At 45.1% G+C, this 27,908-nt stretch overlaps 2 protein-coding genes and 1 long non-coding RNA gene across 6 annotated transcripts in view; 1 reads left to right on the plus strand and 2 right to left on the minus strand.

The window, feature by feature from the left end:
- Positions 1–27,908, minus strand: part of DHTKD1 (dehydrogenase E1 and transketolase domain containing 1) — a 64,035-nt gene that overhangs the window by 10,839 nt on the left and 25,288 nt on the right. For 2 of the 4 annotated variants that reach the window (XR_014516762.1, XR_014516763.1), the window contains exon 18: positions 11,099–11,300. The exons of the other annotated variants lie outside the window; for them this stretch is intronic. The gene's annotated coding sequence lies outside the window, so the exon portion shown is untranslated. Of the gene's footprint in view, positions 1–11,098; positions 11,301–27,908 lie in introns of those variants that run through there. 4 annotated transcript variants of the gene reach the window in all.
- Positions 90–13,177, plus strand: LOC310688107. The gene is made up of 2 exons (XR_014516781.1): positions 90–1,308; positions 12,715–13,177. It is a non-coding gene; the product is annotated as an uncharacterized lncRNA (long non-coding RNA).
- Positions 13,160–27,292, minus strand: SEC61A2 (SEC61 translocon subunit alpha 2). The gene is made up of 12 exons (XM_083464189.1): positions 27,225–27,292; positions 24,979–25,046; positions 23,542–23,607; positions 22,988–23,066; positions 21,496–21,627; positions 21,073–21,182; positions 20,230–20,383; positions 16,955–17,115; positions 15,150–15,347; positions 14,849–15,040; positions 14,662–14,738; positions 13,160–14,254 (listed from the first exon to the last, which is right to left on the minus strand). Exons 1-12 carry the CDS (start codon positions 27,229–27,231, stop codon positions 14,068–14,070), a joined length of 1,431 nt encoding a protein of 476 aa, XP_083320315.1. The 5' UTR covers positions 27,232–27,292; the 3' UTR covers positions 13,160–14,067.

The following is a 27,908-nucleotide window of genomic DNA, read 5'->3' on the forward strand; positions in this document are numbered from 1 at the left end:
TTCTTAACCTGAAACTGTTCTTAACCTGAGGTACCACTTTAGCTAATGGGGCTTCCTGCTGCCGCCGTGTGAGGATTCTGCAAGGGTTTTTACATAGACATTGAATATTCTCAAGCACTATAAAAAGTTGAGTACTGTGTGATATCAACAACCCAGTCATAACTACATTTAAGCAGTGTGTGTCTTAAGTATATGGTGTGAATGGGAAAGTCCACTTATTCAAGAGAATACAGTACAAGCTTTTGAACCTTATTTGGGGACTAGATAAACATCTTGCTTTGGCAGCTTTAACCCAATAGCTTGCCTGATTGGCAGCTGCAACATTTAGTAATTAGATCTGGACTGAAATTACACTCTGTCTACTTCTACGTTCTGTACTCATGCTAGAATCCAAGTAACAGCCGGACTCATTTAATAGAAACATTAAACTCATCCCATCAGTCTATGGTACTTCTCTTAAATTATCAGGAACACACACTCTGGTATGTGCATAAAGATAGCATCCTCCTCCAAGACAGGGATGCAGCTGTCTATAAAGATTGTCCCGGTCCATCTTGCCTTCTGTATTTCGCCCAATGTATCAGGGAGAGCTGTCTCACAATTTGGGATTAACAATGTACATGGACTGTATGACAAGATCATATGGTCTACCTTGTATCTGAGGAGATCTTTGTTACAGTCACTTCAGAAGTTAGGCAGGTGCTTACCAGGGAGATGTCTATTGTGGTAGCAGCTTGGTTTCTGAATACTGTACACAGAGATGTCTTTGTGGCACTATCTCAAGTCAAGCTTTTGAGTCAGTGCGGGCATTTTCTCACATTGACTGTTGCTTGTGATAGTCTAGAGTTTTTAGCTTTTTTATTTTTTGTTGGGGTGGATTTTTTTTAATACAGGAAGACATATGGTATAAATGTTTTAAATAAACGCAGAGTGGCAAGGGGCATTGTGAGTGCCCTGTTGAAAACTGTAGTGCTGCCAGTAAGGATACAGGAGACTGTGAGGAGAATCAGAGCTTATAGGGTTAAACAGCTCAGAGTCTACGTCCTGCCCACTGGGGTGGTCTCCATCCGGGAATCTGTTCTTTGTCTTCAGTCTGCTTTGGTTGTGTCCAAGACTGGAGACAAGGTGCTGTCTCCCGAAGGTGTTGATTTATTGTTGTTGCTGTACATAAATAGAGGAGAAGCCACGTACAGACTGTTTTCTGCACGCTCACACACAAGAGCACACACTGTGTTTACTCTTGCTACAAGTCCAGAAAAGCTGAATGGCAGTGGAAGCGTACAGGACTCATTCCTCATTACTTCACAGGTTATGGGTGCTAGCCTTCCAGGTTATGGAGGTTTTCAGCCACGCCTGTGCTGTGTCTGTGTGAGAAGAACTGCAAAGTCCAGCTAGAGACCCTGCCATTCTGTGTGCTTAAGGCAAGGCATTGGAACTCACTGATAAAGGAGGACCTCGCTGTGGAGATCGCCTCTTCAAGGACCGGCTGGCAGGAGCGTGAGTAGGCTAAGCCCCGAAGAAGATGGCAGAGGCTCAGGAGACCTTCAGTGTCCCATTTGAGAGGCTCAATGGGCACAACAGGGAGGATTGGCCCTGAAGAGTTAGGGCTTGGGGACTTCCGGGTTGACGCGATCTGGAAATGGCGGATTCCCTCCGAGCTGCGGAGGGAATCGGCTCCACCGGGGACGGGTCTTTGCCGCGCCGGCGACGCGGGGACCCTTAAAAACCGCAGGCGCGGATGCCTGCGGACTGAAGACTCGGCGGGTGCCTTAAGCGCCCCCCCTGATTCGCAAAGAGCCTTTTTAAAGGCTGCGGAGGGGATACGGGGGTGGCGTGGCACTGAGAGTCAATCGCTACCTCGGTGGAGCGAAGCCGCGAGCCATGACCAGAGAGCGCTGACTTCCTTCCTTGGAAATTTGGATTGAAAGAACTACCCGCGAGTAAGACGGATTGGGACTTTAAAATTTTTTACCTTGAATTAGAGACGACCGGGGGGGTGTGCTAAAAGGAAGTCCGCACCCCCCCCCTTGCAGAAGATCTAAGCAACGACATAAGAGCTAAGCTGGAGAGCCTACCCTCGGTGGGGTGAGTTAAAAAGGACATTAACTTTCAAGATTTGGCTAAGGGAAATCTTATGCTGGAGAGTGGAGTTTCAGAAGCCTTCTTTTTGTTTTAAACAACCCCCCCTCCCGGGTCCGGGAGCGTCCTGCCTTTGTGCCTGTGTAAGAGCTGCGGAGTTTGACAGCTGTCAAAGCTGTCAAACGGGCAATTTAAAGCGGAAAAATTGTTGTTTAAGACCCCCCTGGACTAAGACGAGCTACAATTGAGTCAAAATTGTTGGAAACAAAGTAATAATAAGAAGTTAAAGGGTTGTTGAGCAAAAGACTAACAAGTAACCAGATTCCCCCTAGGGGGAATTCTGTGAAATTACAATGGATACAATGGCTGTGGATGGAAAGTTACTAGTGGAAATCGAAAGGATGTTTCAATTGGTGGGAACCTTACAAGAGCAGAGCTTGGCCATGAATAAACAACTTATGACTATGACCTTGGGAACAGGCAACTCTGCTGTGTGTGTTGAGGACCTGAATGAGAAAGAATCCACAGCTGAAGGGGAAACAATATATTCAGAGGTGGAAGAGACTAAACAAGAAAAAGAGAAAGTAACTTTGGGAAGCAACATCCAAAAGCTGACATCTGTGGAATACAAGCAAGGAGATTTTGGGAACACATCTACCACAAGTCTGCGAAAGATGCAGAAGAAGAAGGAGGAGGCCCTGGGACAATATGGAATACAGGAGCTTAAAATAAAGAGATATGATTGGGGCCTCCGTTTGGACTTTGGTTCTGAGGATACAGGCTTTGTGGAAATTTACCAGCAGTTGACTACAAACCTCCTTGTGGGAAGAGAATATACTTGGACGCCGAAAGAGTTTTTTCCAGGCTCGACGACTGACATAAAGGACTACCAACAAGACCGGCGGAGAGGGACTGAAAGAGATTTGAAAGCCTCGGACGTGAGGAACCCAGGCTGAGAATCTTGACCTTGGACTTTCATTGGGAAGGGACAAAAACCGGGGATGGGAGGGAGGGAAGAGGAGATTATCAGAAACTCCTAAGACTTTTAGGTTTGGTTGATATGACTTCTAATTAAGATAAAATGAAAAATCGATGGAAGAGAATTTAAGTCCAACTTAGGAATATCAATTTTAATTACAAAAGAGGTAATAAGACGAATAAGATGGTTAAGAGGAGAAATACCAACTTGCTGATATAATTTTGGGAATTGGGATGCAAGAGGGGGGATGGGGGGAAGTCAGGGAATAAGGTTATGAAACGAGGACTGGCTGAATTTATACATGTTTTGTTATGTGTTATTATTTGTGTGTGTTTTGTTTTTATAAAAGCGGAAAACCCAATAAAAATTTTTTTAAAAAAAATAAAAATGAAGAGTTAGGGCTTGGCTTACAGGCAAGGGGCTCTGGGAATGTATGCAGAACGCCCCAGTTCCTGCACTGGCGGATGCAGCTGCAGCTGCAAGAGCAACAGCTGCTGCTGCATTGAGGAGAGACCAGAGAACTATGGGCCTTCTGGTGCTCAGTTTGGTCTCTTCCCAATTGCCCCATGTTGATGGGCTAGGGACCAGCCAAGAGATCTGGCAGGCTCTGGAGAGAGTGCGCCTATGCACTACAGCAGGAGCCAAGATTCATGTGACAAGGAGTCTTTTTGAGATGAAACTATGTCCTGGAGAACCTGCTAGAGACCACATTACGCATATGCTGGCTGTGTTCAGTAGGCTGCGGCAGCTCAATGTGGCCCTTCTGGAAGAAGAGTTTATATTCTTCTGAGTTCTTTGGACAAAAGCTATGAGCATTTGTGTTTGACCCTTGAAGCCATGCCAGTGGAGCAGCTGATGCTAGAGTTTATCTCAGGGAGGCTGTGTGATGAGGAGCAACGCCGGGAGAAGATGGAGGGTGAGCAAGCTCAGGCTGTCCTGCATCCAGGAGTGGGGGTGCAGGGAGAAGTGAAGAAACAGTGAAAGCTTTTTTTGTCTTGTTTTCGTTGTGGCTCGGATTCCCATCTGGTCAGACAGTGCCCAGTGGAGCCACAGGAAGCCTCCAGGGCTGTTTCCTAGGGCAACCAGATTAGAGGCGCTGCCAAGCATGGGAAGACTCAGAGAGGCCCCAAGAGAACCGACAGAGACACATAGTCACAACACCACCTGGCTGCTTCTATGACAGTGAAAAACTGTGACCAAGGCCACGTGCTGATCTAGCTGATTGACAGTGGTGCCAGTCATCATCTAATGCCCTCTGCTGGTCTTTTGAGGAACTGCAGGGCTGTGACGACAGGAAAAAGTGTGACTCTTGCAGATGGTTCCAAATGTCAATTGTGTCTGGCTCAGTTTATGCTTCTTTTTTGCAGGCGGAGATTGAGGCCTACATCATGCCAAAGATACAGTGCTGTTTGCTATCTGTTTCTTCTCTTGTCAATGATGGTTTCAAAGTGTGTTTTGAGGATAATGTTCTATTTCCAGAGGTGGGCGACAACTGGTCAGTGTTGAATGCAAAAACAGGCTGTTTGTTCTGGAAACACCTATTGCAGGTAAAGGTCCCACTGAGCCAGCACAAGCGCAGTGTGCTAATGTTCCTGTCCATGATGGGTGCCATCATCTGTGGCACCAAAGAATGTCACACGTCAACTGGGGGTATGTGAAGATCCCAGGTTGCACTGAGGGGTGCAAGATGAAGGCATGTGCCAAATACCTGGATTGCAGGGCCTGCAAGTAAGCTAAGGTTCAAACATGCACTTACCCTAGGTCTGACAGGGTAACCACAAAACCTTTTGAGCTAGTTCATGCAGACCTTTGCGGCCCTATGCAAGTTGCCAGTCTGGGTGGGGCCAAATTTGTGTTATCTCTGGTAGATGATTTCCCCCGAAATGGGTGGGTGTTCACTCTACAGCACAAAGGAGAGGCTGCTGCCTTGGTGGAAGACTGGATCCCTGCAGTTGAACTACAGTTCTCACTGAGGGTCCGGAGCTTTCAATCAGATCATGGTGGGGAGTTCACCAGGTTGGTGCTGCAGAACTTCTTCCGCCAGAAAGGGATACTCCACAGGTTGAGTCACGCATTCTCCTCAGGAGAATGGGGTGGCAGAATGTTGGAACTGAACGCTGCAGGAGGCAACAGAAGCCAGCGCTTTTGGGCGGAAGCGTGGAAAGTTGCGAGCTTCACTTTGAACCACTCGTACAGTTCTGTAGTAGGGGACACGCCCTATTTTCTGCTTCACGGTAAGAAGCCCAAGGTGCATTTCTTCCATGTGTTTGGATGCAAGGCTTGGGTCCTTGTGCCAAAAGCCAAACGCATAAAGGGTTGCCCTAGGTCCCAAAGAATGATCTTTTGTGGGTATGAGCCGGGGACCAAGGGGTGGAGGTTTGCTTATCCAGAAGGCAATCAGTCTAGGATTCTAGTCAGCAGGAGTGCTGAGTTCTGTGAGCAAAGTGGGTGGACACGCATCCGTGGGAATCCAGACATTCTTTCAGAGTCTGCCTGACTCTGCTGAGGAGGAAGAGACAGGAACTGATCCTGCTGTTGAGGATCAGGTCCCTGACCAAGGGCAGGAACAGGAAAGGGCATACCCTAAAGCTGTTAAGCTAGAGCAAAGGAGTGCACCTTCATTGCCCACAGGTTCAGCTGAGTCCAGAAGGCGCAGTAAGTCAGAGGGGCAGTCCTCTGAAGGCAAGGACACACTAGCTGGCCCTAGTGGGTCAGAGGGGGCAACTGAAGTGCTCAGACGGTCAGCTCGTGCTACAAAGGGAAAACCACTCGAAAGGTTTGATGTCACTAGCTTGTGGGTTGGTGTGGCTCAATGTGAACCAGCTTTGAGGAGGTTCAGAAACTGCCTGAAGCAGAAGCCAGGAAATGGCAAGAGGCAATGAATAAACAGTTGAGCTCAATGGAGTCTCTAGGTGTGTTCTCTATTACGACGCTGCCAGCAGGCAAGCAGGCCGTGAGCAGCCATTGGGTTTACCGTCTTAAACCCACAGCACCTGGGGAACCACAGTACAGTGGTACCTCGGGTTAAGTACTTAATTCGTTCCGGAGGTCCATACTTAACCTGAAACTGTTCTTAACCTGAAGCACCACTTTAGCTAATGGGGCCTCCCGCTGCTGCCGCGCTGCCGGAGCACGATTTCTGTTCTCATCCTGAAGCAAAGTTTTTAACCTGAAGCACTATTTCTGGGTTAGCCGAGTCTGTAACCTGAAGCGTATGTAACCCGAGGTACCACTGTACAAGGCTAGGTTAGTAGCCAGAGGTTTCACGCAGCGGAAGGGGCTGCATTACACTGAAGTGTATGCCCCTACTTCCAGAAGTAAAACTCTGCATATGCTCTTAGCCGCTGCTGCACAGAGAGGTCATCAGGTGCATCACTTTGATGTGGATGTAGCCTATTTGAAGTCAGACCTAAAGGAGGATCTGTACATGCTTCCTCCAGGGTTTGAGGGCAATAGGCCAGATGCAGTGGAAGCTCCACAAATCCATTTACAGCCTGAAACAATCGGCCAGGAACTGTAACTTGTGTCTGAATGAAGCCTTGCAGGGCATGGGTTTCAAGAGGAGTCTTGCTGACAGCTGCCTGTACTTGATTTAATCTATGTGGCCAGGACTGAGAAACGGGTTCAAGGTTTTGCCAAAGAGTTTGGGAAACGTTTCCAGCTCAAACACCTAGTTCCAGTGAAAATTTACCTAGGCGTTCAGGTTGATAGAACCCAGGACGAAAGCTCTCAGTCAGAAAGGCAAGATTGAGCAGTTGCTTGAGAAGTTCAAAATGTCTGAATGTGCAGGGGTCAGAACACCCACGGAGACAAGCTACGTGAAAGACAGTAAGCTTGGGGAACATGCTGAGTTCGAAAACACTGAGATCTTTCAGACAGCTCTGGGTAGTCTGTTGTATCTCTCCCAGTGGAGCAGACCTGACATAGCGTTTGCTGTGAATCTGCTCAGCAGGGAGGCTACAAAGCCAAATGTGAGTGCCTGGAATGGTATCAAGAGGGTGCTCTGATACCTGCAGGATACCAAAGATTTCTGCCTCAAGCTGTCAGCTGAGGGTGAAGCACAGCTCACCTACTGGGCGAATCTGGAAGACAGGAAGTCTGTGTCTGGAATGGTAATAAAGTTTGGGAAATCTCTAGTTGGGTGGAAGTCCCGAAAGCAAAGTCTCATTGTGCTTTCCTCTACTCATTGTTCAGTGAGTTGTCAGAATTCTGCAGGGAACTAGAGTTTTACACTTGTTTGGGCCAAGAAATCTGTGGGGATTGTTGTTTGCCCATCACTGGGAAGACAATCAACTCTATCTGAAGATGGCAGAGTCTGGACAGTTCAAGTCCAGAACCAAACATTTAGACATACATTTCCAAAATGTGTGTCAGAGTGTCCAGACAGGCTTGCTGAAGTACTGTCCAAGCCAGCAGAAACTGGCAGATGGGTTTACTAAACCTTTGAGCTTCCAAAGACACAGTGAGTTCTGTGCAGGGTTGCTTTTGGGGTAAGTGATGTTGCTTGCATTCCCCCAGCGGTGCAGGACAAGAGGGGTCTGAGGAGAATCAGAGCTTATAAACAGCTCAGAGTCTGCATCCTGCCCACTGGGGTGGTCTCCATCCGGGGATCTGTTCTTTGTGTTCAGTCTGTTTTCGGTTTTGTTCGAGACTGGAGACAAGATGATGTCTCCTGAAGGTGTTGATTTATTGTTGCTGCTGCACATAAATAAAGTTTCTTAGATTAGAGGAGAAGCCGCATGCTCACACACAAGAGCATGGAATCATAGAATCATAGAGTTGGAAGAGACCACAAGGGCCATCGAGTCCAACCCCGTGCCAAGCAGGAAACACCATCAGAGCACTCCTGACATATGGTTGTCAAGCCTCTGCTTAAAGACCTCCAAAGGAGGAGACTCCACCACACTCCTTGGCAGCAAATTCCACTGTCAAACAGCTCTTACTGTTAGGAAGTTCTTCCTAATGTTTAGGTGGAATCTTCTTTCTTGTAGTTTGGATCCATTGCTTCGTGTCCGCTTCTCTGGAGCAGCAGAAAACAACCTTTCTCCCTCCTCTATGTGACATCCTTTTCTATATTTGAACATGGCTATCATTTCACCCCTTAACCTCCTCTTCTCCAGGTTAAACATGCCCAGCTCCCTTAGCCGTTCCTCATAAGGCATCGTTTCCAGGCCTTTGACCATTTTGGTTGCCCTCCTCTGGACACGTTCCAGTTTGTCAGTGTCCTTCTTGAACTGTGGTGCCCAGAACTGGACACAGTACTCCAGGTGAGGTCTGACCAGAGCAGAATACAGTGGCACTATTACTTCCCTTGATCTAGATGCTATACTCCTATTGATGCAGCCCAGAATTGCATTGGCCTTTTTAGCTGCCGCGTCACACTGTTGGCTCATGTCAAGTTTGTGGTCAACCAAGACTCCTAGATCCTTTTCACATGTATTGCTCTCAAGCCAGGTGTCCCCCATCTTGTATTTGTGCCTCTCATTTTTTTTTGCCCAAGTGCAATACTTTACATTTCTCCCTGTTAAAATTCATCTTGTTTCTTTTTGCCCAGTTCTCTAATCTGTCAAGGTCGTTTTGAAGTGTGATCCTGTCCTCTGGGGTGTTAGCCACCCCTCCCAGTTTGGTGTCATCTGCAAATTTGATCAGGATGCCCTTGAGTACATCATCCAAGTCGTTGAGAAAGATGTTGAATAAGACCGGGTCCAAGACAGAACCCTGTGGCACCCCACTAGTCACTCTTCTCCAGGATGAAGAGGAACCATTGATGAGCAGTCAGACCTCACCTGGAGTACTGTGTCCAGTTCTGGGCACCACAATTCAAGAAGGACACTGACAAACTGGAACGTGTCCAGAGGAGGGCAACCAAAATGGTCAAAGGCCTGGAAACGATGCCTAAGGGAGCTGGGCATGTTTAGCCTGGAGAAGAGGAGGTTAAGGGGTGAAATGATAGCCATGTTCAAATATAGAAAAGGATGTCACATAGAGGGGGGAGAAAGGTTGTTTTCTGCTGCTCCAGAGAAGCGGACACGGAGCAATGGAGCCAAACTACAAGAAAGAAGATTCCACCTAAACATTAGGAAGAACTTCCTGACAGTAAGAGCTGTTCGACAGTGGAATTTGCTGCCAAGGAGTGCGGTGGAGTCTCCTTCTTTGGAGGTCTTTAAGCAGAGGCTTGACAACCATATGTCAGGAGTGCTCTGATGGTGTTTCCTGCTTGGCAGGGGGTTGGACTCGATGGCCCTTGTGGTCTCTTCCAACTCTATGATTCTATGATTCTATGAGCACCCTTTGGGTTCGGTCAGTCAGCCAGTTATAAATCCACTGAGTGATAGCATAGTCAAGACTGCATTTTACCAGCTTCTTTACAAGAATATCATGGGGCACCTTGTTGGATGCCTTGCTGAAATCAAGGTAGGCTACATCCACTGCGTTCCCTTCATCTACGAGGCTTGTAATTCTGTCAAAAAACGAGATCAGGTTAGTCTGACATGACTTATTTTTCAGAAATCTATGCTGACAATTGGTGATCACAGCATTCCTTTCTAGGTGCTCACAGACTGTTTGCTTAATGATCTGCTCCAGGATCTTCCCTGGTATTGATGTCAGACTGACTGGGCGATAATTATTTGGGTCCTCTCTTTCCCCCTTTTTGAAAATAGGGACAACATTTGCCCTCCTCCAGTCTGCCGGGACTTTGCCTGTTCTCCAGGAATTCTCAAAGATGACTGCCAGTGGTTCTGAGATCACATCTGCCAGTTCTTTTAATACTCTTGGGTGCAGTTCATCTGGCCCTGGAGACTTGAATACATCTAAACTAGCCAAATATTCTTGTACTATCTCCTTAGTTATGCTGGGCTGTGTTTCCTTTGCTGAATCATTTGCTCCAAATTCTTCAGGTCGGGCATTGTTTTCTTTATCGGAGAAGACTGAGGCAAAGAAGGCATTGAGGAGTTCAGCCCTTTCTGTGTCCCCTGTTTGCATTTCACCATCTTCTCCTCTGAGTGACCCCACTGTTTCTTTGTTCTTCCTTTTGCTACGGACATACCCATAAAAGCCGTTTTTGTTGCTTTTAACCTCTCTAGCAAGCCTGAGTTCATTCTGTGCTTTAGCTTTTCTGACTTTGTGTCTACACGTGCTGGCTATTTGTTTGAATTCCTCTTTGGTGGTTTCCCCCCTTTTCCATTTTTTGTACACATCCTTTTTTAATCTTAACTCAGTTAAAAGGTCTTTAGATAGCCACCCTGGCTTCTTTAGGCACCTTCCATGTTTCCGTCTCATTGGTATTGCCTGACGTTGTGCTTTTACTATCTCCCTCTTAACAAACTCCCAGCCATCATGAACTCCCTTTCCTTTTAGTATTACTGTCCATGGGATCTCACCCAGCACTTCCCTAAGTTTTATGAAGTCGGCTTTCTTAAAGTCAAGAAATTGAGTCCTAGTATGCTTGGCTGCTCCTTTCCGCTGTATAGTAAACTTCAGAAGAGCATGATCACTCGTGCCTAATGATCCTTCCACTTCTACCCCACTAACCAGGTCATCAAGATTGGTTAGGACCAGATCTAAAATGGCTGTTCCTCTTGTTGCTTCTCCCACTTTCTGGACAATGAAGTTGTCTGCAAGGCCAGTGAGGAATCTGTTTGACCTTATGCTCTTGGCTGAGTTGGACATCCAACAAATATCCGGGTAATTGAAGTCCCCGATTACTACTACCTCCCTTACTTTTGCATGCTTGGCCATCTGTTCCAGGAAGGCATCATCTATGTCCTCCGTTTGGCTTGGGGATCTATAGTAAACTCCCACAATGAGGTCTCTGTTATTCTTCTCTCCCTTAATTTTGACCCAAATGCTCTCACTTTGGCTTTGAGGTTCTAAATCTTGGATCTCTTCACAGGTATACACATCCCTGACATATAACGCCGCCACTCCTCCTCCTTTCTTGTCTGGTCTGTTTCTCTGAAATAGATTGTATCCCTCCATTATTACATTCCAATCGTGGGACATATCCCACCAGGTTTCAGTGATGCCTATTATGTCATATTTAGTTTGCTGTACCAAGAGCTCAAGCTCATCTTGTTTATTTCCCATGCTTTGCGCATTAGTGTACAGACATTGAAGTCCATTAATCATTCCCCCGTGTCTCTTATTTAAGGATTTTTTCCTCCCACCACTAGGTCTGCGTGCTGTTTGCTCCATTTGGTCTATGACATTTGGATGATCATCTTCATCAATTGATAGACTTCTACCTTAAGGAGCACTGTCTCCCTTCCTCACATTAGTCAGTTTAAAGCCCTCCTGATGAGGTTTCTGAGATTTTTGGCAAAAACATTTCTCCCAACCGTTGTGAGGTGCAGCCCATGGCTTGCCAGAAGTCCATCTTCAAGAAACTGCAGTCCGTGATCTAAGAATCCAAACCGTTCCTGTTTACACCATTTGCGAAGTCAGCTGTTCACTTCCACTATTTTCCCCTCTCTCCCTGGGCCACGTCATTCAACTGGGAGGACAGATGAGATGACAATTTGTGCATTTAATTGCTTCAATTTCCTGCCCAGAGCCTCGTAGTCTCTTTTGATCTTCTGGAGGCTATTGCTTGCAGTGTCATTGGTTCCCACATGAACCAAGAGGAAGGGGTATTTGTCAGTGGGTTTTATGATTCCTTGCAGTCGTTCAGTTACATCTTGGATCTTAGCCCCAGGGAGACAGCACACCTCCCGAGACATCTTGTCAGGCCCACAGATCACTGCTTCTGTTCCCCTCAGTAGGGAATCCCCTATCACCACTACACGCCTCCTCTTAGGTTTGGTTGGGGTTCTTCCGTGAGCTGTCCGTTCCAAGGTCGCCTGCACATTCCCTGAGGACTGACTTTGCTGCTCGTCTTCATATACCTGATCAACTGTAATGAGGGAGAGATCCTCAAATGGAGTCTGTTTCATCTTCCATGCTAGGGGAGAGGACTTCAAAGTGATTGTGTATTTCTAAACAATCAGAGCGAACCCTGGACCTCCTACTTCTTTGAGTCACGTTTCTCCATATATCTGGCACCTGTGTTGGTGAACTAGCCTCCTTCTCAGGGGTGTCCCCTGTCTCCTCCTTGGTGGAGATGGTATTCTCTGTTGCTTCCAAGAAGAGCTCCAGCTCTCTAATTCCTTGGAGCATAGCTACACGTTCCTCCAGTTGCTGGACTTTGTCTTCTAAGAGAGCAATCAACATGCAATTGCTGCAGGTAAAGCTGCCTGCAACCTTTGGCAAGATGGCAAACATTGCGCAGGAACCGCAGGCGACTGCAGCTGTTCCCTCCCCCTCCATCTTGAGAACGTGTCGTTGGGGGTGGCTACAGCGGTCCTCCATCATAAAAAGCGTGAAGACAGGACAGATAACTCCCCCCACAAAAAAACCTAGGTCTCCCCCAACAAACGTTTGAGACTAGCTCCCCTAAATCTAAAAGATGGATCAAACTGCACGCGCCGCTAGGGAGAGCACAGGGAGAGCAGCTAATCAGCCACAAAGAAACACACACACACAAGAAACCGCTTTTTGCGCCTTCTTCAACTGCTGCCCTGCAAGCTCTGAGCACACGCTGTGTTTACTCTGCTACAAGTCCAGAAAAGCTGAATGGCAGTGGAAGCTTACAGGACTCATTCCTCATTACTTCACAGAGACTCCCATGCCATAGATACTGCACTGTTACAAACCAGGATAGTAGAACTCTGCTGTTAAAAACTTTTATGGACTAAACAGAAGGTGACAAGGTTATGGCAACACCAAATGTAATTTTACACACCTTGAGAGTAGCAAAATCAATTCTTGGCTTGGGGGCACACCAACTAGTTTAACAAAATAAAAATCATGGTAAAGCAATTTGCACATAGTAAGAATAAGTACCAGAGCCCATAAATCTCTAGTGTAGAAGGGGAAGAAGGCTGTCTTCAACAAGCTAATCTCTCTTAGCCACAGTTTTTATAAATCCCAAATGAGAGGTAACACTGACCCACCTTACAGGCTCTAGTAAAAGTATTTTCATCCAGCCAATGTTAAGTCCCTTGAGTTTAATGGGAGAGTTGAAAGTCTAGTAAGTAAAGCATCTTTTACAACAAATAAAGCAACATTTTAATTAAATAAGTTTATTGTCTAATGTTTACACTGCTTACACTGCTGCCAAGAAGCACAATGATTTCTTTTTCAGCATGACCTGCTAATTTCCTCTGCTTTAAGACCTAGGGCTTTGGAAGAAGAAGGGGAGAAGTTTCAACAGTATAGATTCCCCCTGCTTCAAAGAACACATGGGTCTATAATAAGGCAAAGCAGCACTTAGAAGGCTGCTACTGGCTGCTGGGAATCTTGGATAAGGACTTCCAACCTTACTCCTCCCATGTGCCTTCACAGATCCCAAATTTGCAAGTGAGATGGTTAAAATTCTCACCCCCCCCTCCTGGCTTCAAAGCATGGTGCTTGCAAAGGAACATGGCAAAGGCATCAGACACTGACCACACACCAGGAGAGTTGGGGTATGCAACAGGTCACATTTCTTTAAGTTGTATATCAAAAGGAATTCATGTAAATATATATTTCAGGGGGGAAATTGCATGTACTTTTTAAAATAAGCTCAGGGATTCTCACAGGTGGTCACTTGGAACTCTATTGTTGTGGTTCCCTTTTGCCAGTGTGTGCAGGTACATTCAAGCCTCGTAATGGAGTGTCCAAAGTGTTCTCTACTAGCAAAATGGGCATCTTTTGACAATTTCCACGGGAAGGCAGATGCTCTATTTTCCAGCATCACAGGCAACAATGGAGATTTTTTTTTTTGTATTTTTAACCCATGTAAACTCTCTATTCTTAAGGCAGCTGGAATAGAAGCTGCACACAGGCATTGTGCCATACCTATTATGAGAAATATGGCAAGTAGCACTTGGAACGGGGGTGAGGGCGTGACTGGCATTACTGGAACAAAAGATTGCATGTCATCAAAATACAGGAGTTCCTTTCTTACACGTCACATGGTATCTCAACATTTAGAAAAATAAAGCACCCACCCCTCCAACCTCTGCCTGTTCTTTGACAAATATCTCAAAATATTGATAAATAATGGTGACAGCAAGTAGAATGCCAGTGCCTGAGCCAATGGCACCAAGGAAGTCCGCTAAGACAGAGAGGGCCCCGATGCACAAGCCTCCAAATGCAGCTGCGGTGGGGATGTACCTGTGGGAGGAAATCACTTTTAATGTGGGCCTAGCAGGCTGAACAACTCATTCTTCTGCACAGGTAAGTCATTATGGCTTCAATCCTAACCCCCATTAAGTTAAACTAGACTCATGAAAATGAAAACACACCTCTTGATCCACCAGAGAGGCTGAAAAAGCTGTAGACTAGTTAATAACAGCCTGAGTTTGAATCATTTCTACCCACAAAGCCCAATATTTCTTTATGATTGTGACTGCAGCAACAAGGGGCCAGGTAGAGAGGCAGCAGGATTGAGCTGGAACGCATCTGTGTTCTGCCCCCAACATATAGTCCAAGTTTAAACATGCTTACTCAGAAGCAAGACCTATTGGGTTCCATGATCTTACTCCTTAGTGGCTAAACTGGAAATTCACAGCAACTCTTACCTGTTTAATTCATGAACCATGGATGTATCCCTGTGGCCTCTCATCACCATTTGCTGTTCTTTCAGTTGCTTGGCAACCTGCAGAAACACAAGTGTATCAGGTGGCTGCAGTGTTCTGATAATTAGAAACTAGCCTTGTGCGAAGAACAGCAGCAAAGGTTTACAGAACAGTCATGAAAAATACCTACATCTTTTGCAGATGATCCTGACACTTCAATCCACGTCTTGGAAAAAAATGCACAGGAACCCAACATAAATATGATATAAACAATTACATGGACAGGATCCTCAAATATAGCACCCATGGATTCTGGAGGCGAGAGGTAATAGCAGAGGCCTCCAACAGGGTAGGCACGTGCTGGACCACCACCAGTAACGTCCTGGAGAGGAAACAGTAAACGCACCAGCAACATGAGGGCCCTTTGCAGATCAAAAGCTAACTTACTGCTACTTGTAAAGGCCGCATTCTAGGAATGGGTGAATACTTACCGCCCACTGCCCAAGTAAGTTTACCAAGAAGTTGCCACTGAACCGCACAGACAGCATTTGAGAAATAACATAGAGGTTGGAAACTAAGGCAGACTGAAGAATGATGGGAATGTTGGAGGTGTAAAAGAGTTTGATAGGATAGCTACTGTATTGTCCGCGATATCGAGCAGACTTGATTGGGAGATCAACACGAAATCCCTTGGGGAGGAAAAAAGAAAAGTTAATCACTAAGCTGTAAGAAAATCAGAAATGCATTCACTAAGAAGTCACAGAAATTGTTAAGTGGCTTGGAACTTTGGACTGGATTATTTGCATTTCTGTTACAATTAACCAGAACTGGCCACCTGTGATCCTGAGTCCAAGGATTTATCAGGTCATGCCTGCACGCTGAAGTCTAGATGCCAGAAGCAAAGGTTTTGCCTAGTTTTTTCAAATCAATATACAATTCCTCTGCTCTGCAATTAATTGTCATGAGCAGAACGTTTCTGTGGCCACTCTTTCACCCTCCATACTCCTTGTCTGAGTCCTCCATCCCTTCCCCATCCAGACCACTCCACATTTCAAATCTCCGCTGTCTTTTCTTAAGCTCTCTTGCTTCTACAGATGCACAATTGTGTCTCTCCTTTCTTTCTGCCCGTTTGCACTGTCACAATCGAGAATCCTCCCAGCTCAGCCGCTACATACAAGGACTCTTCTGCCTGCCCCATGCCTCTTTCCCCATGCTCAATCTCAATCAGAACCAGCTTTTGAAGAAAGAAAACTTCTCAAAAGCTGTTTGTGGCATGGCACCTGACCCCACTTCTGTTTTAAATCAAGTCCCACTAGGTATGCCCAAGCACCCAGTATACTGACAACGGCTCTTCAGATCTGGACCCTCCTCTCCCTCTGCATTCTCCTAGTAAACAGTGGAACTTCAAATGAAATGGATCAGCAGTAGGTTCAGACACACAAAGAGGAAGTACTCATTCACACAAAGCATATTTAACTTCTACGGAACTGACTTCCACAGGGTGTCTGATACCCAGTGGCTCAGATGGCTTTAAAGGGAGATTAGAAAGATTAATGAAAGCTAGACACCAGAGAACACACAATGAAGAAAGAGTGTCATCTTCACACTCTGTGTAGCCAGATGTTACTGGGGTGCATGGAAGCAACATGGACTAGATGGAACCCTGTGGTTTGCTCCAGCAGGGGGTTCCTCACATTTTCAGAATCTAGCAACAAAGCTAACCATCACACAATTCTGTTATTTCCAACACCGACACATTTTATAATTATACAAGGAGTTCAGAGCAGCCTCCCATCCAACAGGGCCAAACCTGCTCAGCTTCAGCACTTAGGAGTGGGTCATAAACCTTCAAACCATCATCTGGGTCAAATCAAGCTGCACTCTATTTTAGAGACAGTTACAAAGCAAAGCTACAGTATCCAAAAGAAAACAGTCACCGGTGTTAACTACTGTAACGCCACTCCAAATGAAAGTGTTGGTGCTGACCTTTAAAGCCCTAAACGGCCTCGGAACAGTTTCAGGTTCAGAACGGACCTCCAGAACGAATTAAGTACTTAACCTGAGGTACCACTGTATCTTCTCAAACTAATTTAGAATAAAAATTATCCTAACAAAAGTTGTTTGCAAACTTGAAATGTGGCCTTCCTCCTGACACAAATGCTACAGTGAACGTTCTGGTGCCTGGTGAGCTATTCAAAGATCCTTTAGGGGTGTTTAGGGTGCTTAGGCCACGGTTCCTTCTGTGAGGGAAAAATAATAGTTCTGTAGTAAGATGTACGCAGCAGACTTCACCTACCTGAAAATATATAACTACAGCAAACACAAATACTGTAGCAATCAGATTCATAAGATTAGGCAAGTTCTGGCGGTAGAAAGCCTCTCGTAAAGCACGGACTTTGTCGGTTCGTGTAGCCAAAAGGTGGAACAACGCAATGACGGCACCTTCAAATTCAGTTCCTGTGTGTACCACAAATAATAAAGTAACCTCTATGAGATATAGACAGTACAAGCCTGGTGATAAATTTCACCAGGTGATAAACAAGATTATTTTTAATAAAAGATGGAAATGGAATTAACACAGAGAAAAAACTGCAAGGAATGAAATCTTACAAAGAACAGAATGCTAAAAAGGACTGCATACAAATAAAATAAATTGTGTTGAACTTCTGCAGGTATTACAAAACCTCAAACATGACAACACATTTCTGTTTTTTAATGCAGAACATCATGCTTTTGTTTTATAGGATTTGGGTGTTGTAATCCAAAAAGTTACAACAACCCAGTGTCTAGATTTGGACAACTGTATCTTGACTTACTTAGCTGAGGTATGAACAAGATGTCTGGCCGTGCATGCAGCCTTTTGGCTCCTCACTTTGGCCAAGCAAAAAATTCCCAGGAAGTTTCCCATTAATTCTAGCTTCCTCTTTCCTCTGAGCCAGGAAGCTGTGATTAAGAGCTCCAAGTAAAGGTAAGGTATTAAGCAAACTTCAAATGATAGTGTAATATTCTAGCCTATTCCAAATCTATTCCCCATAATTTCTAATTCAATCAAAATGGGAAACATGACTAATGGAAGACTTCCTAGTTTGTTTTTGTGACCAAAAAGATTGTTCAGAGCTCAGATTAATAAGCAATGTCTGAATTGTGATAGTGTAAAGTCGTAATTTACAAAATATTTGCCCCAAAAGAATTATTAGGGTGATGCATTTAAAAATAATAATATTTATTACATTTCTATGAAGCCCTTCATCTGAGGATCACAGGGCAGTTTGCAATATATATATGGCCCCCTGTTTAAAAGACCATAGATTATTTAATTAGCTGAAGGCCTGAGAGAAGAGGTATGTTTTTGCCTGGCACCTAAAGAGACGTTCCATAGATGGGCAGCCACTGCAGAGAAGGCCCGTTCCCATGTTGCCACCCTCTGGACCTCTCAAGGAGCAGGCCTACGAAGAAGGGCCCCAGATAATGATTACAGGGTTTGGGTCAGTTCATATGGGGAGAAGCAGTCCTTGAGGTATTGCAGTCCTCAGCCATTTATGGCTTTATAGGTCAAAACCAGCACTTTGAATTAGGCCCAGAAACTAATTGGCATCAACTGCAGTCGGGCCAGGATCCGTGTAAGATGCTGAACCTCTCTTGTACCTGTGAGCAACCTGGCTGCCAAATTCCACACCAGCTGACATTTCTAAACTGCCCTCACAGGCAGCACTGTGCAGTAATCTATCCAAGAGGTTACCAGAGTACAGAAAACAGAAGTTAGGCTATCCCTGTCCAGATAGGGGCATAGCTGGGCCACCAACCAAAGCTGACGGAAGGTACTCCGGGCCACTGAGGCCACCTGAGCCTCAAGTGACTGCAGAGAATCCAAGAGTGCCCCCAACCTGTGTACCTGCTCCTTCAGAGGGAGTGCAACCCCCTCAAGAGCAGGCAGCCTTCCTTCCATCCAGCCTAGGGAACCACCCACTAACAATGCCACAGTTAATTAAGTCTCTTCTGCATAATTCACTTTTCTGGTGTTGCCTTCTTCCAGTCAACCTCCAACAGGGGTAAATAACTCTGCTGCATCTAAGCACTGGGTGCAATTTGCTCATTTACGTGACTGCCTAATTAGGAGGCACGCTCAGAACAGTGACTCAGGGCTTCTCTGAGCTCAGATAACTCTTTCTTTTGCACACGCCAGAAGTAAACCTCTTGGTGTGCAAGAATGGAATATCCCCCCCCCCTCCTTCCATTAACAAAAATAGTGTCGCTCAGCTATCAGTTGTCTGGAAAACAGAAGTGTTAGAGAGAAAATGCAGATAAGCAGAAGATGAAATAGTGTGGCACAGTAGCAGAAGCAAATCCAAGGAAATAAAAAATTCAGAAATCAGAAGGGAGAAACTGGCTCAGAGAGAGGGAACAGTTACAGAACCTGGGTTGCAATCCTGCATTGAATTAATTGTTCATGATTCCCACTGAGGTCAGCGGGACTTACCTAGGCACAAGTGATGACAGGATTGCCCCTTTGGATTTAAAAGTTATGCTAGATGCTAACCTCTCAGGACAAAAAGGGCACTGCTTCTCTACAGGTAGGCCGCGACTCTGCAGCTGAAGCTGGAGAGGCTAAAACAAAATAAAGTTAACATTTCTGTACTGCAGATTCCCAGGCAGACTTTTGGCACAGCAACCAAGATACCCCAACTACGGGATTATTCTTTCATCAGAAAACAGCAACTGTGCCACAGTATTTCCATTCAGCATATATTACATAAATGAACAGATCATAAATCACAAGAGGAATTTTGTTCCAGACTCTGGGAAGCTCCAGAAGTTTCACTGTGGTGGGAGGCCTCACCACACATGCCCAGCAACCTTCTGCTCTGACATGATGTGATGACATGGCTAGCACAATGAGACAGCCTTCTGGACAGCGAGTCTGCCAGAGCCTGTTAAGAAACCCAGATCAATTTTGCCTCCCGCCCTGCAAAAAATAATAATCAAAAACCTGCTGCCTCCTTATCCTTTTGCAGCAGAAAATAAAGCATGCACAGTGACCTAAGACAGCGCTTCCCAATTAGCTAAGTGCCGGGGACCTTACTTTTCAAAAGCCAAGCCATGGACCCCCTACTTTTAAAAAGGTTGGTATCTCTGTGGTAGTTTTTGTTATGTGCATGGAGCCACCATATCCTCCAACATGTCCCAGAGCAAAACTGGGCCACACATCTTCTGGGCTCCTGCATGTGTCAGGCAACCTGTGCGAGAACACAGCACCCCAAAACAGGGCGTCCTGGGCAGCGGGTGGGTATGTGCCACAGACCTCCTGGGTGTGTTACATGGACCCCTGGGGTCCACAGGCCACCAACTGGGAGCCAGTGATCTGGGACATTTCGCTGTTTGTGGTTATGAAGAGATTATTCTAATTAAAGTTCATTTGGTGCAAAGGTTGTGCCCTCACTATGCCATGTCTTCATTCCCCATCAGCACTCTCATCCACTCCGACATCCATGGTCACTCACTATATTAACCTAAAGAAAGCAGCTGACAAGCAGGCATTTGGTCAAAAGGTCAGATTTTCAAAGTGTACTATACCTCTGCCAGTGTTAATAGTTGTAGGGCTGAAAGCCTTCCAGACAATGGTTTCACAGATGTTGGTAGCAATAAAGAGGGAAATCCCAGAGCCCAGGCCATAGCCTTTCTGCAAGAGCTCATCTAGTAGCAGCACTATCAAGCCAGCAACAAACAACTGTGGGTGAAAAACACCAAAATATCCACAAAGGTGGTTTAATATCTGATTTGCTATCAGAGTTGCAGTTCCTCCTTCTGTCATTCCAGTTGAGTAAAGGAAGTAACAAAAACCTCTGGAATCATCACTAAAATGTACACTGCAATTCTTAGCATAGATGCTTGAAAGAAAATCTCACCAACAAGAATAGTACCAAAATCAGAGGAGCTAATAAGCACTGTCATAACAAAGAATGGTGTATTATCAAAAATAAAGTTAGTTAATTGACTCCTGGTTGTTCATTGGGAAGTCCAAGTAGATTTTTTTTAAAAAAAGATCTTATATCTGAAAATATTTGACATTTTGTTTTTACATAGGCCTTGGTCAAATCCCCTTAATAGCACAAAGAAAATAATTATAGAATATTATCTAGCTGGTACAGCACCTTGGTGAGTGATCTGAGAGAAGGTACAAAATAAATTAGAACTTTTAAGGAAGTTTTGTTTCCCTTTATTAGTATACTATTGAGGGACCTATAGTTGATTTGAATTTATTTTTAATAATGAAAAAATATTTTTTTATTTAACAAAATGTATATACCACTTCATTGTAATAAAAGCTCTAAGCGGTTTACAAGAAATATTAAAATTAACAATAAGAACCAGTTACAAAGAATTATTAACTATACTTAGAGTATTCAGAAGGCGTACCTGAATTATAATCAGGAGACAAATTCCAGCCCCCATTTCTGCAGGATCTCCATACATCCCCGTCATGACATACACAATTGCTTGCCCAATAGTAATTATCATTCCAAACACTGAAACAACAACAAAAGAGGCAGGTAGGTATTCCCTGCTTATATGACCTAACAGACATAAGTAAAGTTTGATTTGATTTTGATTTAAACTGTCTATTCTGCTTTTCCAACAATAAGTGTTGAATGCAAAGCGGCTCAAAATAATCACAAAAGCACTGAAATCAACAAACATTACAATCACTATACTATCAGACACAATCACATATAAATAAAGCAAACAACAACAAATTCATCAGAATGGTTACTACAATTCAATAGAGCATTAGCTAAGAAAAAACGAAGTTTCCATTATGGCAAAGATATTAATACTCACACTTCTGAGCGCCATTAAAAAGGGCTCTGTCTTTTGGTGTGTCACCAACTTCAATGATCTTGGCTCCAGCCAGTAACTGCATAATTAAACCAGATGTCACAATGGGAGAGATACCTAGCTCCATCAACGTGCCTGCAAAGGAGAAGATACTCTTAACAATAGTGTAAACTAATACAGACTTCTTACAATTCCTTAAATACTCCAAAGTCTCAGTTCACTGCATATTTGTCTTTCAAATATAATTGGTCACATACCTAACCATAGTGCTGGGCTTTAAACACTGCATCCAGAATGCTTGCAGTATTAAACAGTATTAAGGGTGGAAGAGTATTTCCACAAACAACATTAGCTGCTCTTAAAGGCACAAGAGAGCACACTAATTTAGTACAAATTAGAAATAAATACCTTCCCTCCAGGTCTCCTAGACAATATCAAGATTCAAATGTACAGTGTCTTTAGCATGGCTCGTATTATCTGGAATGGGCTGGATAATCTCTTTCTCTCCATGGCCTCATTTTGAGAATTCCTTGCTCTGCACTACATAGTTAAAATCAGAAATCTTACACAAGAAATGGGAGTCAGATGTGGCACTTTCAGAAATATAAGTCACATACACACACCCAGTTGACAGGTTCAGCAGGTGGCTTCACTGGCTACTGGATTTGCAAGAGCCCACTTGGAGAAACAGAAAAAAAGAGAATGCCCCCCCCAAAAAAAAGTGGTCTTCCAAGTAAAACTAGCTGCTGACCCTGTCTCCAAGAGACCTGCAGTGATAGGGAGAAAAAACATTTTGCAAAATATAGGTAAAAATTATTCACATACCAAAATACAGTAATTTTGAAACCCATCAAGTACTTTCCAAACTCTAACAAAACTTACTGTTTAGCTTCTCAGTACCAAAAACCAAAGACCAATGCAAATTGTAATTTCAAGATAAAAAGAGCACTTGTCAATTGCACATTCTCATTAATGTGACCCCAACTACTATACTTCTCCATCTATAAGACGCCCCCTTGTATGAGACCCCCCCATTATGGAGGACTAAATTTTAAGAAAATGAGGGGAGGTGGCCCAAAGTTGTTGGGCCTCTCCCCCCACGCAGCTGCAAACAGGAAACACTCCCTAGATCGTTTCCCATGGGAAGTGGCAGAGGGGGAAGTTGCGCTCCCTCCAGCCATCCGGTTTGCAGGAGCGCAACCTTCCCTGATGCCGCCATGTGTGGGAAACGATCCAGGGAGCGCTTCCCATGTGCAACAGCATCAGGTGAATTTGCGCTCCTGCCAAAGAGCTGGCTGGTGGTGCACCGCTTCTCCCCCCCCCCCCACCATGCCACTATCCATGTATTGGACGACCCTGGCTTTTTGATGTGATTTTTGAGTCACAAAACCTCATACAATACATGGAAAAATACGGTATATGCACCATGAGCCATCTCCAGACGGTAAACCAAAGCCAGAGAAAAGACAGCAGGAGATATGATTAGAACCCTGACCTCTGTTTGATGCGAGAATGACTCTCATCCAGTAGAAAGGATCTGCGGAGTCGGAGGACATTATTCCAAACAATGGTATCTGCAAGATTCATAGCAACATTACACTTAAAATATATAAATGAGGGAATCCCCTCCCCCCACACCACCACCCATCATCCATTTGTTGAGCACAGACAAATATAATACTGCAATAATCAGCAGTTTACTTCAAGACTTTCTCAAGCATATGGTTGCTGGTTAAAGCTTGAAAACAATGTAAACCTATACATGTCTACTCAGGTGAGCTTAATAGGACTTACTCCCAAGTAAGAGGATACAGGATTGTGACCTGAAACAGCCCCAACAGAAAGAATGTTAAAAGCCCCAGGTTATTTTCAAGCCAATATCATAATTCTTTGTGTGAATAATTCACTGAGCTTTTTTCTTTTCTTTTAAAATGTGAATTGTTGGTTGTTTCTAAGAGGGGGCTTTTCTTCTGGGACATTTTTTCTGCATGGCAATAACCCTTACTGTCTCCAGCCGTGTGTGCCAGTTATTACCACATTGATACTGACCTGGCAGCATACTAGAAAAATGAAGAGGGTGATAGCTGTCCATAAAACCTTTTCTCTGAACTGAATCTGCAGAACACAATGAAAAAGAAAGAAAAAGGGAAAAAGAGATGTCTGGCAGGCCAATAGTATAGCGAACATACAATAAAGCAGCCCTAACTGGCAATTTAAGGCAGACTTGTATTTAGACACTGGCATGCAAGTAACCAGGGTAGTCCCTCCATATGTCTGTCCAGCACAGAAGGACACAGCTCTCCATCTGTCCTCTGCCAGCCCCCAAGAGGTCAGTCCATATGTTCTGTGGCTTAGTAACCTCCATGGGCTTGATTACAAGGCTATGCTATCAGGGGTATACAGTATTCACATTTCACCAGTCCAGAAGGTAGGCACAAGCTCTGACATGGGAGCTAACTTGCGTATCTCCAATACTGAGGAGAGACAATGTCTGTCCTTCCAAAGTGGCAAAGGAACAGGAAGCACTAACAGTTTGCACGTCCTGTTGTACAACAACAATACACCTGACGCTTAAGTTCTTACTTAAGGGGCAAAGTAAAGTGCTTATTCCACTGGACTCATTGGGCTAGGCACTGCAATCTAGGTAGGCATATCTGCTCAGAAGTCATGCCCATTAAGTTCAATGGGGCTTACTCTCAGCTAAGTATGCATAGGGTTGCAGACTTGGGCTGTAATCAAAACCCCCAAGTCAGCTATGATGAGGCTTTATGGTGTGACAGAGCCAGGGGGGCATCCACAGTCCTGCCACTCATGCCAATAAAAGTGGAATGTGAGGAGAACAGGAATAAATGCTTCTTTGACACACCAGGTCCCAAAATGGCACAGCGAAGAGGCTCGGAAGAAGCCCGTTGTAGTCACGGGACAACAGCAAGTCCAGCTCAGGACCCTGTAGCTTGTGCCCACAGAGTGGCTTCTCTCCCCACCCTGGCTAGAGCAGGGGTATTGCATCTCTGTTTGGGAGCAGTGCTCCCTAGCTGGCAGAGCTGAGTAGGGTTTGGAAGAGGGACACCTCAACCTCATCCCAACCACCTCCAGTATGGAGGCCTGTGGGTTGGGACTGCTCTGTTGGTTGTGACCAATGTTTGCTAGATTGTGCTCCGTGTAACTAGACCAAAGTAAACATAGGGCTACATCAATGGAACATGTCAGCACCTAAACAATCACTTCAACATAGAGGGATTTTTACACATTTAGATTTTTGAAGAACACAACTTGCATCCCCAAATACAAACTTTGTCACAATGTCAAGCAAACTAAAGGCCTGTATACAGTATTCCGAAGAGCCAGAAAACCTAAATAGGTAGTACAGAGCCTAAAGAAACTACATGATCTCAAGCATGTTTACTCAAAGAAACCCCACTGTGTTAATTCAAAATACATTTGATCAACATTGCACAAATAAGAGACACCATGATGTGCACTTACTTTTCTTTCTGGCTTCTGGATTTCCGGAAGAACAGCACAGAATGGCTTAATAACTTCTAGAAATTTGACTGTTAAAGAAGACAAATATTAAAATAGCGGAATGTAGGTTTTGACCAGTCCAAGAAAACATTTCAATTTCTCATACTAGTGTATGTTCCTGACTGCAAATATATGCCCTGGTTTGATGGGGGGACGGGATGGGATAGAATCCCTATTTTCATCAGCTCTATCTTATATATTAGTGAAATAGAACTTTGGCCACAAACTAGGTTACACACTTTTTAAAAAGTGAAAACTCAAATCCTTTGTATGCTAATTTGCGAGTGCATTTAACTGAATTCAATATAACTTACTTCCAAACAAACACACACAGGAACAGGATGCTGGTCACAGTGGGAGAATTACGCATATACTTAACTCTCACCCATTGAACTCAAAAGGACTTGAGAGTGACCTAATCTTTCTCATCTCTCAAAGTTGGGATGAGGGAGGTAAGGATCCATCCATCTTCACAGCTGGATCCAGTTTCCCACCCCTGATCTAAGCAAAGGTGAGCAGCTTTTGCCAGCCTGGTGCCCTGTAGTTGTTTTGTACTACCATCAGCTGATGGGAGTTGTAGTTCAAAACATCTAATTGAGAAAGTAGTCCATTGTCTACCCTGGATGGGGCTGCCCTCTCCTAGGAGCAGGTTCACAGCGGGGTAGGTGTGTGGGTGTGTGCTTCTGGATCCATCTTTGTCACTGGCCTCTGTGGCTAGAAGCATTTTTTACTAGCATTGACTGGTAGGATCATTCCTGGACCAGGAAAGATCAGCCACAGCAATTCATGCACTGGTTACATCAAGACTGGATTACTGCAAGGCGCTTTATGTGGGGCTTGCCTTGTGCTTGATCTGGAAGCTGCAGTCAGTGCAGAATATTGCAGCACTACTGCTGACAGGAGTGAGACCCCATCAACATGGAACACCTGTAAGTCAGAGATCTCCACTAGTTGCCAGTTTGCTACCAGGCCAAGTTCAAGGTATTACTGTTAGCATAGAAAGCCCTGAACAACTCGGCATCACTTTACCGGAGAAATCACCTGACCCATAATATGCCCACTTCATCACTTCAATCTGCAGAACTTGTACTGTTACTGCTGCCACATAATAGTATTTGTTCTGCATTTATAAGAAACAATCTTTTAGTGTGGCAGCACCAAAACTTTGACACTCCCTGTCTCTTAACATCAGGTAAATGACTTCATTGTACTCTTTTCAGAGCCTGCTAAAACATTTTTGTTTAGATAAGCCTACCTAGATATGTAGGACATTGTTGTGTTTTAACCTGTTATTAGTTTATCACCGATTTTAATTTTTTGTAATATTTTAGTCATTTTCAGCTGTTTTTACCAATGATTTTATTTAATTCTTTTTGTAAACTGCTTAGAGGTTGTTCAGAAGCAAGCCTTGTATAAATTTTAAGAAATAAATAATATGAAATAATTGAAACATCACAATCTGTAAGATTAACATCACAATTTGCAAGATGGTTCAAAATGATTTGTGAGCTAAACCATTTCTTTTCCACTTGAGATGCTTATGAAGAAGATAATTTATTAAATTTGTAGACCACCCTATAGCCATAGATCTCAGGGTGTTTCACAATGTATCCTATATGATATGCATCTTCAAATATCTCAAGGGCTGTCACATGGAAGATGGAGCACGCTTGTTTTCTCCTGCTCCAGACTCGAGTCTAGAATCCAAAACAATAGATTCAAGTTACAAGGAGAGATTCTGACTAAACATCAAGAAGAACTTTCTGGCAGCAAGAGCTGTTGGTCGGTGGCGCAGACTTTCAGAAGTGGTGGTTGACTCTTCTTCCTTGGAGATTTCTAAGCAGAGGCTCAATGTCCCCCCGTCCAGCGTGATTTAGCTGAGATTCCTGCATCGCGGGGGGGGGGTGGGGGGGCTGGATTAGACGCCCCCCCGGGGTCCCTTCCAACTCCTCGCTCATTCTGGCCCCCTTAAAGCAAACCCTGCCGTTTCCCCTTCGGCCCTTTTTGCATTTCCGCTTCGGAGCCCTGCGCGGGCGGGGGGGGGCCTGCGGGGCCCAGAAGGGGCTCCTCTCGCCCCCGCGCAGCCCAGCAGGCGCCGCCCCCCCCGCCCCCCCCGGCAGCCGCGCGGGACCCGAAGCCGCCGGCCAGGACGCCCCCCTCCGGCCCGCTCCCTCCCTCCCTCCCTCCCTCCCGGCCCGCCGACTCACTTCCCATGCTGGCGGAGGAGGAGGAGGAGGCGCCCCCCCCCGCACTCGCCGCCGCCGCCCACGTGACCAGTGACGCCTTTTCCCGGCGCGACCGAAACTCCGGCCACGTAGAGCCACGCAAAGGGGAGAGTCGCGCCACCTGGTTTGCACTCGCTTCTTGAATTGGAGGGGCGCTTTCATTTAATTTAAATGTATTTATATTTGTGTAATAAAATTGACGGGCGCTTTATTTATTTACTATTAAATTTGAGGGGCGCTTTTATTTATTTGTTTAATTTGACGGGCTTTGTATTTTTCATTCATTTATTTATCCGCTCCAAACCGGTGCCAAACTGCTGCAGTTGTTTTCAGCCTTTTGCTGCGAAAACTGCGCGTTTTGCAGTGGCTGAGAAATTCTTCATTAAGCCTGGGGTCAAACTATCACCCCAAGGCCTAGCATTGTCTAATTCACTCCAAAGTGTGGCAACAATTTTGCCGCGAAAACACGACGTTTTACAGCAGGGGTCAGCAAACTTTTTCATCAGGGGGCCGGTCCCCTGGCCCTCAGACCTTGTGGGGGGCCGGACTGTATTTTGAAAAATATAAATACCCGGCAAGCAAGCCAGTCCCGCTGCTGCCTCCGGACCTGAAGGAGGACGCGCTGTGCACGCTCACCGGCCTGGTTGACGAGCAGCCGATCCGAAG

The sequence above is a fragment of the Podarcis liolepis genome (genome assembly GCF_965112155.1).
Source record: "Podarcis liolepis genome assembly, chromosome: 10".
NCBI lineage: Eukaryota > Metazoa > Chordata > Lepidosauria > Squamata > Lacertidae > Podarcis > Podarcis liolepis.